The sequence below is a fragment of the Leptodactylus fuscus genome, chromosome 5 (assembly GCF_031893055.1).
Source record: "Leptodactylus fuscus isolate aLepFus1 chromosome 5, aLepFus1.hap2, whole genome shotgun sequence".
Lineage (NCBI taxonomy): Eukaryota > Metazoa > Chordata > Amphibia > Anura > Leptodactylidae > Leptodactylus > Leptodactylus fuscus.
The window spans coordinates 184,761,416-184,774,547 of NC_134269.1; the positions used below are offsets into that span (position 1 = coordinate 184,761,416).

The 13,132-nt window shown below is 42.9% G+C and overlaps 1 protein-coding gene across 1 annotated transcript in view; it reads left to right on the forward strand.

Annotated features, from left to right (window-relative positions):
* ATOX1 (antioxidant 1 copper chaperone) overlaps positions 1-12,734 on the forward strand; it is a 13,236-nt gene extending 502 nt beyond the window's left edge. The window contains exons 2-4 of the mRNA XM_075274939.1: positions 6,218-6,290; positions 11,022-11,176; positions 12,459-12,734. Of these exons, the coding sequence (XP_075131040.1) occupies positions 6,218-6,290; positions 11,022-11,149 (201 nt within the window). The 3' untranslated portion in view covers positions 11,150-11,176; positions 12,459-12,734. The remainder of the gene's footprint in view (positions 1-6,217; positions 6,291-11,021; positions 11,177-12,458) is intronic.
* Positions 12,735-13,132: the final 398 nt, after the last annotated feature.

Genomic DNA, 13,132 nt, shown 5'->3' on the forward strand with positions numbered 1-13,132 from the left:
CAGCCTGTAAGTGCACAGGGGGCGGGGCCTAATGTACCAGTTTATCCTAAAGACTGCAAGTGCACAGGGGGCGCGACCTAATGTACCAGCTTATCCTAAAGACTGCAAGTGCACAGGGGGCGGGACCTAATGTACCAGTTTATCCTAAAGACTGCAAGTGCACAGGGGGCGGGACCTAATGTACCAGCTTATCCTAAAGACTGCAAGTGCACAAGGGGCGGGGCCTAATGTACCAGCTTATCCTAAAGACTGCAAGTGCACAGGGGGCGGGACCTAATGTACTAGCTTATTCTAAAGATTGCAAGTGCACAGGGGGCGGGACCTAATATACTAGCTTATCTTAAAGACTGCAAGTGCACAGAGGACGGGACCTAATGTACCAGCTTATTCTAAAGACTGCAAGTGCACAGGGGGCGGGGCCTAATGTACCAGCTTATTCTAAAGACTGCAAGTGCACAGGGGACAGGACCTAATGTACCAGCTTATCCTAAAGACTGCAAGTGCACAGAGGACGGGACCTAATGTACCAGCTTATTCTAAAGACTGCAAGTGCACAGGGGGCGGGGCCTAATGTACCAGCTTATTCTAAAGATTGCAAGTGCACAGGAGGCGGGACCTAATATACCAGCTTATCCTAAAGACTGCAAGTGCACAGAGGACGGGACCTAATGTACCAGCTTATTCTAAAGACTGCAAGTGCACAGGGGGCGGGGCCTAATGTACCAGCTTATTCTAAAGACTGCAAGTGCACAGGAGGCGGGACCTAATATACCAGCTTATCCTAAAAACTGCAAGTGCATAGAAGGCGGGACCTAATGTACCAGCTTATTCTAAAGACTGCAAGTTCGCAGGGGGTGGGACCTAATATACCAGCTTATCCTAAAGATTGCAAGTGCACAGGAGGTGGAGCCTAATTTATCAGCTTTTACTAAAGACTGTGGACCGCAAATGCATTACGGTCGTGTATGACCAGCCTAAAGATTGCAAGTGCACAGGGGGCGGGACCTAATGTACTAGTTTATCCTAAAGACTGCAAGTGCACAGGAGGTGGAGCCTAATTTATCAGCTTTTACTAAAGACTGCAGGACTTTTTTCTGAGCTGATTTTTGGCAGAATCTTAGGCTCCTACAGAGAGTCCGACACCTGATGTGCCAAATATCTGCTGCTAGGATGTCCAGTGTGACCCCAGACTGTATTTACATGAGTCATTTTTGTCCTGGTTTTTACCATGATTTTCACAGTCCTGTTTTCGGTGCTTTCACGTGTCCTGAATTGCATGGTTTTTGCTGTGTAACAGATTACAGCTTGGCATAGCCTTATCCCTGTTACCTCTGGTTGCCACATTTGGGCCATGCCGCTTCTACAAGTGAAACAAGTTGAAAGAACTTTCAAAGTGTTTCTACTAGAGATGAGCGAGTACTGTTCGGATCAGCCGATCCGAACTGCACACACCATAGAAATGAATGGATGCACCTGGTACTTCCGCTTTGACGCCAGCCGCTTAACCCCCCGCGTGCCGGCTACGTCCATTCATTTCTATGCGAGCGTGCTGTTCGGATCGGCTGATCCGAACAGTACTCGCTCATCTCTAGTTTCCACACAAGTATTTCCATGCAATGGCCACACAATAGAGCCTTTCTGCTTGATGTCCCACTCCCACTTCTACTGAAAGCAGAAAGGACCTGATTGTTTTTCTGGCCCACTGTCAGCAGACCTGGAGCACGGGAGCCCCTAGGAATTGCCCATCTACATACAGAATGGGTCTAGTACCTCAGCGGCCCGGCTTGTGTTATATAAGTCACACTTCTCATAAAAGAACACATTTATGGTTTTATAGGGAAGTAAGACAAACCGCCATAAAGCTGTATATAATACTACACAATACCTGCTGTGCTCACACATCCATCTCGCACAGTAAACCTCCTGTTATTTTATGTAACTGCCTTCCTTGTATAAACAGTATCCTACAAAACACTGATTTGGGCACTTTAGTATGTTTTCCTGCTATGGCGTATGGGACTATTATTATTATATTTTAGGGATGTGAAAAAGGACAATTTGGACATTTTTATTTTTTCCCCGGTATGGTGGTCTCTGGCACCCACTGCTCAGGCTATGGACATGTGATACATATTTTTCATGATAATTGTTTTTACATGTGCAGCAACCTCGCCATTCACAGCAACCAAGGGACAGGGGTCTCTAATCCACATTTGGAAGATTTGTTCAGATCCCAGAGGTAGGACCCCCATCCCCCCATCTATAAGACATGTATGGTATAAATGTCTCAGACTGAAAAGCTCCTTTAAAAGACATTGGTAGGAATACTCCTTTAACATAACAACTATCCCTAAACTACCATTACTGTGAGCAGAATAAGTGACTACTGCACTAGTGTACGGTTTTCTTTCCTCTATCCCTTCCTTCTGTATGGGGAGAGGTTCCCTTTAGCCCTATTACTTAGATTACAAAGTTGACATAACCTGTCACAGTACATTATACATTACTATATATAGGTCACTAAGCCTAATGTCACTTATCTGTATTTGCTGTGTGGTGGAATACAAGCTATTGTTCTCTACTATCAGCCAGTCCTGACTCTAGAAAGACTGACTGCCCCGTAATAACTAGTTTATTTGACATTTCTGTAGAAATAAAAGTTCACAGGGCAGATGTATTATCATTATTTCCTATATATATTATCATTATTTCCTATATATATTATGTTATTTCCTATAGCTACCAATTAATTTTAGAAATGCATGCGAAAATGTAGAAGGGCTCTGAATAGAAATCCATATTGGGACAAATGACTATGACCATCTAGTATTACTGTCCTGCCTAGCAGCAGAGACATAGCGGGCATTGTACCAGGGCCTGAGTGTATCTACATCCTTTGTATAGTAATGGCAATGTTCCGGGGAACTTCACTACATCCATTGCACCACTATAGAATACATATGGCCACAAATTTAACTTGAAGCTCTTGGGCATAACTAACTATACTGTAGGTTTTCCTAAAGAAGTATGAAATGACAATTGTGGCCACCATAAGATATTTCATAGAAGTGAAGAGAGCGGTCACACTCCGTAAATATATATATATATATATATATATATATATATATATATAGTTGTTTGACTGGAATATAAAGTCAATAAAGCCTTAGGGCATGTTCACATGTGTAATTTGGCACTGGTTTTGAGATGGTTTCCAGGCATCCGTACATTGGTGCGGAGGAGGGTAGGGAAGAGGAAGGACACCTACGTTATGCTGTCTATATAGCGATCCTGCACTATTGCTAGGTATGCTCATGTCCATATAACCAATCCCCCCACCATATTGATACACCATAGGTACGCTATAGGCACTTACTAGGCACATTCTTTATCCATTGTTATCATGCAGTAATGATAAACCTATTAGTTCCTCTTATCCCACCTAATCTAGTTATTCTGCTAATATCTATCTAATTACAATTGGGTTACCTAAAATACAACAAGGGCTACCTAGGGGCGGCACGGGAATAATATAGAACTAATGAAAGTATTAGACACCATAAGCAGTAAGGAACAAATGATCTCTCAGTTATAAGTTCTGGATGTGATATCGGGTGCCCATGTGATCCCCTAACCTCTTTTAGGAGCCCATTGTTATACTAGCTGTACATTCCATTTGCAGTGGGAGACAGAAGATGATTTTCTCCATACACTGATGTTATTGGTGTACAGTGTGTAGTACCGGCTGTTTTTCCTCTTAATGTGTGATATGTACACCAAGGAATAACACGTGTTGAAAATATACCCATGTGGCATCTATATAAATGTGACTTATGTTACCTGTTTACACACCGTTATATCTAGTCATTCACGGTGTAGTCACTGAAATCCCGGTATAGTCAGGGATATGTATGACTGCATAGTGACTTTGAGAGGGTAGCCTGAGGGAGTCACCTCTGCTGGTACAAGTGACTGGTTTTGAGCCTTGTTTTAATATTTAGTCAATAAACGTATATTTTAGAGTGTCTAGTCAAGCAGTTTTTGGGTTTTCTATCTTAAAATCAGCATTAAATTCCATGTGAGGTGGAGATCGAAGCAGAACACAATAAGCATTCTTAACTTGCAGCTGATTCAGCCGGAGACCCCGCGGTGCAAGAGACTCGGCTGGTGAGGCCAAGTCATCTGATCCAAGTCAAAGGGTGAAAACCATGGCGGAAAAGTAAGAAGAATGTGAGTCAGAGGAATACATTTTACTCCACCAATTTGAGTCAGAGGTCTACATCTTACTCCACTAATTTGAGGCAGAAGTCCACCTCAAATTCCTCTTACTTTCTGTCACATGAACGTTCCCTTAAGGTTTGGCTGAAATGTATAACCCCAGTTGTAACAAAATATACCAGTGTTCCCTTTCTAGAAGCCTATAAATTAGGAAATAAACCTGTAATTGCTGCAAAGAGTGTGAACAATGTACAAGTAATATAGGAAGCTTAGGAGCTACCTCAGAATTACTCCTGAGAATTGTTCCTGTTCTTCCTCTGCTCCAGGCCTTCTCTTCATGTAGTTCAGTATAGGGAGTAGCTGACTGGCGGCCGCCATTTTAGCTGGGTATGGAACTTTAATTTTGTCACGCAGTCACTCAGGCTTCTTAGAAATGTATAGCATCGGCTTTCTCCTCCCTCTCTTTTTAGGCCCCTTCTATTCTGGTTTACATTTAATGGCTGATCCTTGGCATCTATATCTGTATTTCTTAGAGTTTTTCTTTCCCACTAGCGTCTCCTCTCTGTTGTTCTGGTTCGTCGGAGAGTCGGCCAGACTTTTTTCCTCCACTGATTTTCAGGTGGACACTCTAACGGAGTCTATGGCACAGATGTGAACTTAGCCATATAGTGTTCATAATAGAAAGTGTTACGGTGCGTTCCTAGTGTAGTTCACGGTTATGGTTATTGACCCCTGCTGAACGATCATTTGTAACATATATTACTTATATAACACGAATAACTTATGAGACAACCACATACCTCCTTACATTTGTCTATCCATTGATTGGTCACCACCCTCTTGTCCACTCAAGAACGGCAATAAAACATCTGGGGAATAGCCATTTTTATGCATATTTCAATAATCAATCTATTTGTGACCCATTTTGCAAGGGCACATGGTTGGCATGTATGCAGCCCTATAATGGCAATGTGTTTGTGTTTAGCAGTCAGATACCTCATTGATAAATTTACTCTATACATGGTACACTGGTATTTCACCATACCTAGACTCACACAGGGCATTATACCCGGTTTCAGGACTTTGAACCCTGCTGATATAAGGGTCCAAAGAGGACCTTAGTTAAATATCAACTTTTCAAAGTCTGGGTAATGTTTAGGGGGGTTGGGTAAGGGTGGTCCTGGTCTACAGAACAAATCAATCAGTATGAATAAACAATCTTGAGTCTTTGTAAGGATATGTTCACACTGCATTTTGTTTGTGATGATTTTGATGTGTTTTTCACATTAGAATCAGACTGAAAAATCTTGGGGAAGATTTAGCAAGACTGGTGGTTGTCACGCTGGTCTTGGTAAGCTCTACTCCGAAGGAGGATGCTCCTGATTTATGACAATGCGCTTCCTCCTGAAGCACCCATCTTGAAATCTGCACCAGCTCCTAGCTAGTGCTGTATGACACACACACACACACACACACACTTAGTTGTGTCATACAAATAAAAAGCCTTATTCCAATGGAGCACTTGGCAGCACCGCTCTCCCATGTGTTGTCACCCACTTAATGCCGCAGACAGTACTAGGTGCAGTATGAATGTGGAGCAGGAAGCTGAAGGCTTCCTGTCTCACCACTGTGTTCAACAATATTTGCATCTTCAAGATCTAGATGACGTTGACTTGGAGACATGCTGCCATGTTGGCATCAGTGTCGCGGCACCCCTGGCAGTTTTCCTCCAAACCCTGGTTGGCAGTAGTTTTGTTATGCATTCACGTTTACAGGAAAGTAACATGGAAAGAATTACAGCCAGGCCAGTGTTCTTGGAAAACTTGAGACATATGGTTCATATCTGCTACTATGTGAATTGAATACCTGATATAAGGCACAGTGTATGTATACTATACATATTGTAGTAGTGTGAATACTACATCGTGACAATAGTCACAGCGGTCTTATGTTACTTGGTTTGCCATGATTGATTGAATATTTCTCCTTTTTCCTTCAGAAAGAAGAGTTTTTCGTGGACATGACTTGTGAAGGTTGTTCCAATGCTGTGAAACGTGTTCTGTCTCGGCTAGGTGAGCGTAATATACATGCTTGATTTTTGCAATTCCTAATTTATTAATTGCATAGTCTTGAACCCCAACTCAGAACTAATCTGTTTAAAGGGGGGGGAGGGGAATATGTTCGACAAAGAAAAGACAATATCTCAGCAACAGAGGCATCGATTCACGGAGAAACGACATTTGATTCAGGTGACCCTAACCCATGTATCTGCAGGGCTTGGCTTTGGTGACAGACTCACTTTAAATGGGTTGTCCTGGTTAATTTTTAAGATTAGGCCAGGGAAGATGAAAGAAAAAAACAAAACATACTCACCTGTCCTTGGTGCTCCGCTCTCTCCAGGCACAGTCCGGTCCTGCTGCTCTGTTGTTTTCTTTCAGCGAAAGTCCTCACCGCATGTGACTGCTGAGGCCAGGCACACCTGTGACATCTCATGTTCTTTCCTTAGCTGCCGATCAGCGGCCTTAGGAAAGGGACACTGGATGTTGTAGTGCTGAGTTGTAACTACCTAGTCAGTGCTTACTATGAGAATCCTTAATACACTCCTGAAAGCCTTAACCGCAGCCTACTGTTTGTGTCATTGTGCACACACACGCACATATACACACACACCCACTCCTACTGGTACTAGCTGCAGTCTACACCCTGTGCCATTGTACACACATAGGCATACAGACTCCTACGGGCATTAGCTGCAGCCTACTGTCTGTGCCCTTGTGCACACACACAAGCATACACACAAACATACGCAATTCTGCAGGCAATGGCATTCATGCCATTGTACACACATACACACACACTCCTGCAGGCATTATTTGCGGCCTACACTCTTTGCCATTGCACACACACTCTCCTACAGGCATTAGCTGCAGCCTACTGTCTATGCCATTGTACACACACACTCCTGCAAGCATTAGCTGTACCCTACTGTCTGTGCCATTGTACACACACATACACACTCCTACAAACGTTTGCTGCAGCCTGCTCTCCATGCTATTGTATACATACACACTCACTCCTACAAACGTTCGCTGCAGCCTGCTCTCCGTGCTATTGTATACGTACATACACACTCCTGCAGGCATTAGCTTCCAGCCATTGTACACACACATTCCTGTAGGTGTTAGCTGTAACCTACTCTCTGTGCCATTTTGCAAAAGCTATTCAGAAATTTACAAACAATGGAGGCGATTTATTGAGACTGGTGTTTTTTATGATAGTCCTAATCCATTCCACCACTGGTGTGAGATTCATCAAAATTATTAAGAAGTTCTGGCCTCTTAATAATTCTGGCGCACCATGTGAGGTCCCCCGAGCCAGAATTGAATCTGCGCCAGTCAAGGACTGGTACACCACAGCTAATGAAGTTGACAGCAGCTGACTCTTGATGACAGAACACATATGGGCACCATTGTGTGGACACCAAACTTCCTTCTTCTAAGTGTCTGGGGGCTGTAATGAAGGAAACTGTGGGAGCTGCTAGTTCTTGTTGGTGCATCAAATGATCCTCTCTACCGGTGGACTGTCTGGGCCTTCTGGAGTCTGTTTGTCATGTGTGTGCATTACCTTGAGTAACCAATGTTCCCAAAACCTAACAGCTAGATCAGAATGGCCTAGAGGGTGGGCAGTTTGTCAAAATGACCATCCTGCTTCTCTCAAACAAATGTTGCACCCCTGCTCAAAATCTGTCAACTTGAGAGATGTCTACGAGTGCATTACTGAGACTTGTCCAGCAGTCAGTGATCTCATACACTACCCAAAAGTAGCCTATGCAAGCCTATGTATAGGGCAGCATGGGAAACTCTTTTATGCCCAGTGTCCAATCAGAGCGCACCTGTGATAATTCACATATGTGCCTGAGATATAACTGCATATGCTAAGATTTGCAGCAATTTGACATTTCTATCTAGGTGTGTTATATTTTTATCAGTGAGTCGCACCCCTTGACAGGTGCTGTTGTCACCAAAATAAATAAAGTTATCCTCTTTACCTGATAGTGGTGTGAGCATTGTGCTGACTGCTCTAAAATCTGAAGGCGAAGTTACCGGATTATTCAATTCCATGCACACTGCCAAAATCAGCACCAACCAGGAAATGATTCTACTGAATGTCACATAACAATAAGACGATAGGAAATAATTCTGGTGTTCAATTAATCTGGAGAGTGGAAAAAAATCAGAACCCTAGCAATATTACTAACTAACATATCCACAATACTAAAAAATGGAACCTAAATGTAGATGTGCACAAACAGAAGTGGAAACCCTGTGGATTACATTAATTTCCCAATCATTTCCACCATTTTTTTTGTAGTGGAGGAACGCGGCTTAGGCTTCCAATTCACATAGTTTTACCTTTTTCTGTAATCAAAACCATACCAGGTGAGACAGGGGAAAAGAAATACATGGCAAGACAGAAAAGCATGTATGTAGGGCTATTCATATTTAACATCCTGTACTATCTGGATGCAGCATTTTTTTTCCGTGATGAATGAAAGTGCATTTACACATAATGATATTTTGCCTTATTGCAGAGGGGAGAGGCTCCTACTGCAGCCACCAGGTTGCAGCAAGACATTGCAAGCATATTATCCATTCTCCCACCTTTTTTCTTCATACACCTCAGATCAGACTTGTTGCTGACTGACCGGCTGCTAACTGCAAAACGAGACCTCTTTCCCCATTACTGTCTGCATTAGCTGACCAGGCACACTAAGGCCCCATACACACAACCGTGTATTAACACAAGCCCTGTGTATGGGGTAGTGAGCCCAGAGAAAAACTGAGGACAGGTTTTTATTCATGTCTGTTTTGTGGCCTGGGCTCACTGAGAGCAGTGAATGGGGCCGTGGAGGCACGGGCGGCACGTAGATGGCATCCATGTGCCTTTCTGCTTTTTTTCCATGCAGTAAGTACCGATTCCCTGACTGAAAAAAAAATTGTGGTGTGAAAGCAGCCTAAGCCTCCTTAGTGAACCTTCCTCTGCAGTCACATGTAAATGTAAGGCTCCGTGCACACAACGGGGTGCTTTTTTCCGTGACTAGCACACTCTGACAATTATTTTCTAAGGTCCCATACACACGCCTGTGTATTATCACGGGTCTGTAGGGAGTTGTGAGACCAGAGCAAAACTCAGGACGGGTCCTTTGCCTGTCCATTATATGGCCCGGGCTCACTACATGAAATAAGTTGCTATGCCTGCAACACAACAATTGCAAAATTAAAGCTGTCAGATTTGGAATTTTTGCGATCATTATGAGCGACAACACAACCACATTCACTTGCATTTGCTTTTTTTTTTTTTTCCTTCCTATACTGCAGTCCTCTGTAAAAATCAGGGTCACATGTTACATTACATTTCTGCCATGGTTGCCATTTAAGTGTCCACTTTTTCCACAATGGAAACCATCACTGTAGTTTTTTTTTTTTTTTTTCATGTAGTTTTTTTCCCATTGTGGAAAAACTGTGACTACTGACTACTTATTGCAGACTCTAAATCTGCCATCTTAAAAATGGTGAGGAATGAAAACACATTGAGAGCGTTGCTTAAAATCTCACACTTGAGACTGAATTATTTTTGGAGCAGTTGTTGAGCTTGAGATGAAGATCCTGCCATTGGGGACATCCTGAACTCTTCAGGGGATGATGTCAAGTCTCTTTGTTTTTGCTGTGAGCAGTTCTGGATTTATAATGCATTTCTGTGACACAAAACTATTCTCGATAACTAATCCACATAAATGGCTTCTAAGAGCTCAGGAACACCACAATGTGCGAGCCGCTGGCTGCGACTGGACTGCACACAGATGTCATCCGTGCAACGGTCGTGCTTCCGTGGCCCCAGCGAGCACGGCTGCAAAACCGGATAGGAATAGGACCTGTCCTGAGTTTTGCGGCACAGACTTTCAACCTTCACACGGATCCACAGAAATCACAGTTGTGTGCATGGGCTGATAGAAATGAATAGGTTAGTGTGCTGTCTGGTAAAAGGACACTGAACTAGTACCTGGTCCTGTGAATTGGCCCTACAGTAGAAGGTGCGGGCCCTCGGCTGCGGGCCTCTTTCTCTACACTTAGGGCTCTTGTGCATGTTTATAGCACAGTCAAGAGAAATGCAATAACTCTGGGCCAAGATTTATAAGATTTATGAGTCAAAAGGCTTCACGTACCAAGAAACATCATATTAAACCATTTCTGAAATTTCGTTAAAAAGCGGCCTACGTCTTTAAGGTGCTGCTTGGGAAAATGACTATTTAGCCCTATTATAGGGAGGAACTAATAGAAAACTCCAAATCCTCTGAATAGACCTGGAATTAAAGCGGTGTCCAACTACTAACACAGGAAAGGGGATAATGGTTTTATTTATGAGGGGCCCTCAGGGCTCACAAGAGTTTCGGTGTTAGAGTGCCATGTGAATGGAGTTGTGGGGCACATCTGTGACGACCCCTCCAGTAACTGCTATAAGTAAGACAATACACTATGAGCAGGCGTAGGTGTACTATGTAATGTGTTCCAGTGTCTGAGATCTGTCGTGCCACGGGAGGCCTGATTCTCCATGGGTGAAATCCTGTCTGCGTTTTTAGGACTCTTGTGAGAGAAAAATCGCAAATTATAGTGCGAATATGGTTCAGCTTATCTATACCATAAAGCCTTCAATAAATCCCTTTCTATATCTTGCTAGGGGACTTGGACAATCATATACACTCCCCATTGTCCGAGTATAACTAATAGAAGTTGTTTCTCCTCCAGATGTTCAGTATGAAATCGATCTGCCGAACAAGACGGTTGTGATCCAGTCTGATAACCATTCCGTGGACCAATTGCTGGAGACCCTGAAGAAGACTGGAAAAGAAGCCAGACACTTGTGTACCAAGTAATGTAGCATAGGAGGAACCTGTAAGATGGTAAATATTTTATTCCTCCTTACCATCCAATACATTTTTATTCTCCCATGTAGAGGCTTAAAATAATAAAAATGTGCAGTCCCCTCTCTGATCTGCCAGTGACACAGAAGAGACTCTCCTTTAAGGCCCTGGTCTTGGTTGATCTTCTGCCCACATGTGAGCTTGTCAGTGACCGTGCAGGGCTGGACAATTAGCCGAAACCAGAAGTTGGCCCTATTAGTCAAATTTGGTCATATTGATTATTTTGCATTCATTCCATCCTGTCTCACACTGCCACTGACTAAAGGATATTTTGCTATACGATATCCAGTCAGGATTGCTGGTACGTGAACAATATTCAGTGGCATAGCCATGGCATGTAAATAGGAAGCGTGGCATGTAAAAAGGGAGTGTCCTAAAATAATCATCCAATAATCGAGGTAAAATATTTAATCAATTGTGATCTTAATTTTGGTGATAATCTCTCAGCCCTAACTGGGCGATGATGGCTGTCATTGGCTGCTGCGCTCATGTGCGGACCAAAGGTCAGAGAGACTGTGAACCTGAACGGAGACTGCCTGATCCCCAGTCGGACCCATATGTTTAATTGATAATCTATCCTAAGGATAGTCATTAATTAATAAATCCTGAAAAACCCCCTTTAAGAAGCCATACATAATAAATCAATATCAGCCGATTTTGACAGGTTCATTGACGGTCTAATGTGTATGGGGTCTCTCAACTCTCCCTAGATTGCAGATGTTGGGGGATGGGGGATAAGGATTGGGTAGTTGGAGTTTTGGGGCATTTTTATGCCACTACCAGCGGAGTCAGCAGACTCTTTCACAGTTCAGCACACATGCACCACCTGGCAGAGCCGAGCATGCACATGTACAGAGGAGTTATCTAAAGTGGCCGGCTGAGTGTGGGCACAGTTTGTTGTTGGGAAATTACCAAACCTTGGGATGAATTTGACATCCTTAACAGATTCCAGTCTTTGAGGGGCTCATCTTGCATCTCAAGCTTTGGAAACTTGGCTAAACTACAATAATTTGATGTCAGTCATAAAGGGGTTGTCCAGGATAAATAAAAAGTTGACTAAAAAAAAAAAAATAGTGTTTGCCTATTTGCCTAAAGCTTGCAGCGTGTACAACCAACCACAAGGTGTCACTATTGTAGTCCTTTTGGATCCCTGCTGTTAAGCTGTTCCCAATGGTCCTGTATGGTCTATGACCGCATATACAATTTTTTTTTCTTTGTTTCCTATATTTTTATTGATTTATTTATTTTTTTGCTCTTTCAGCTCTAAGAATGAACATCACCCTGCTAGATAAGATGTTAACATCCCAGACGGTGCAGCAGGAGTCGGGGACCTGCTTATATCTCCATTACTTGTATCCTATATCAGGGCTGTAGATATTGTGATGATATTAGTGACATTATTGGGTCATGCACATTGGAAATGGATTTGCTGTTATAAGTGCCTCTGGTTTCTGAGATTATTTTCACAATTACTAAAATGTAAAGGATGCTGATAATGCCGTTGTTTGTGCTAATAAAGTAATACAGTACAACGTGACTGCTGTGTAAGTGATATGGCGCAGAGCTGAGAATTTGGAGTGAATGCTGGAGATCGGACAGAGATTTCAGACTTGAGAAATGCTCCTACAATGTCAACTATAAAAGAGAACTCTGCTTATATATTTACTAAGGCTTCACTTCAGCATAATGCACTTGTGTTATTAAAACCATATAAGGCACCCTGGGATTGCGGAAGGTTACTATGCTAATGTGATCTTCTATAGATATGACCTAGTAGGGCATATGGATGTAATAGAGGACAGATAAGGCTATATTCACACACGTACATCCATTTCTTAGCCTGTATTCAGATGACCCTGGTACAAAACAGCCGTCAGAAAGGGAAATTTTTCACAGCTGCATCCATAGGACACTCGCTTTCACAGGTCTCCTCAT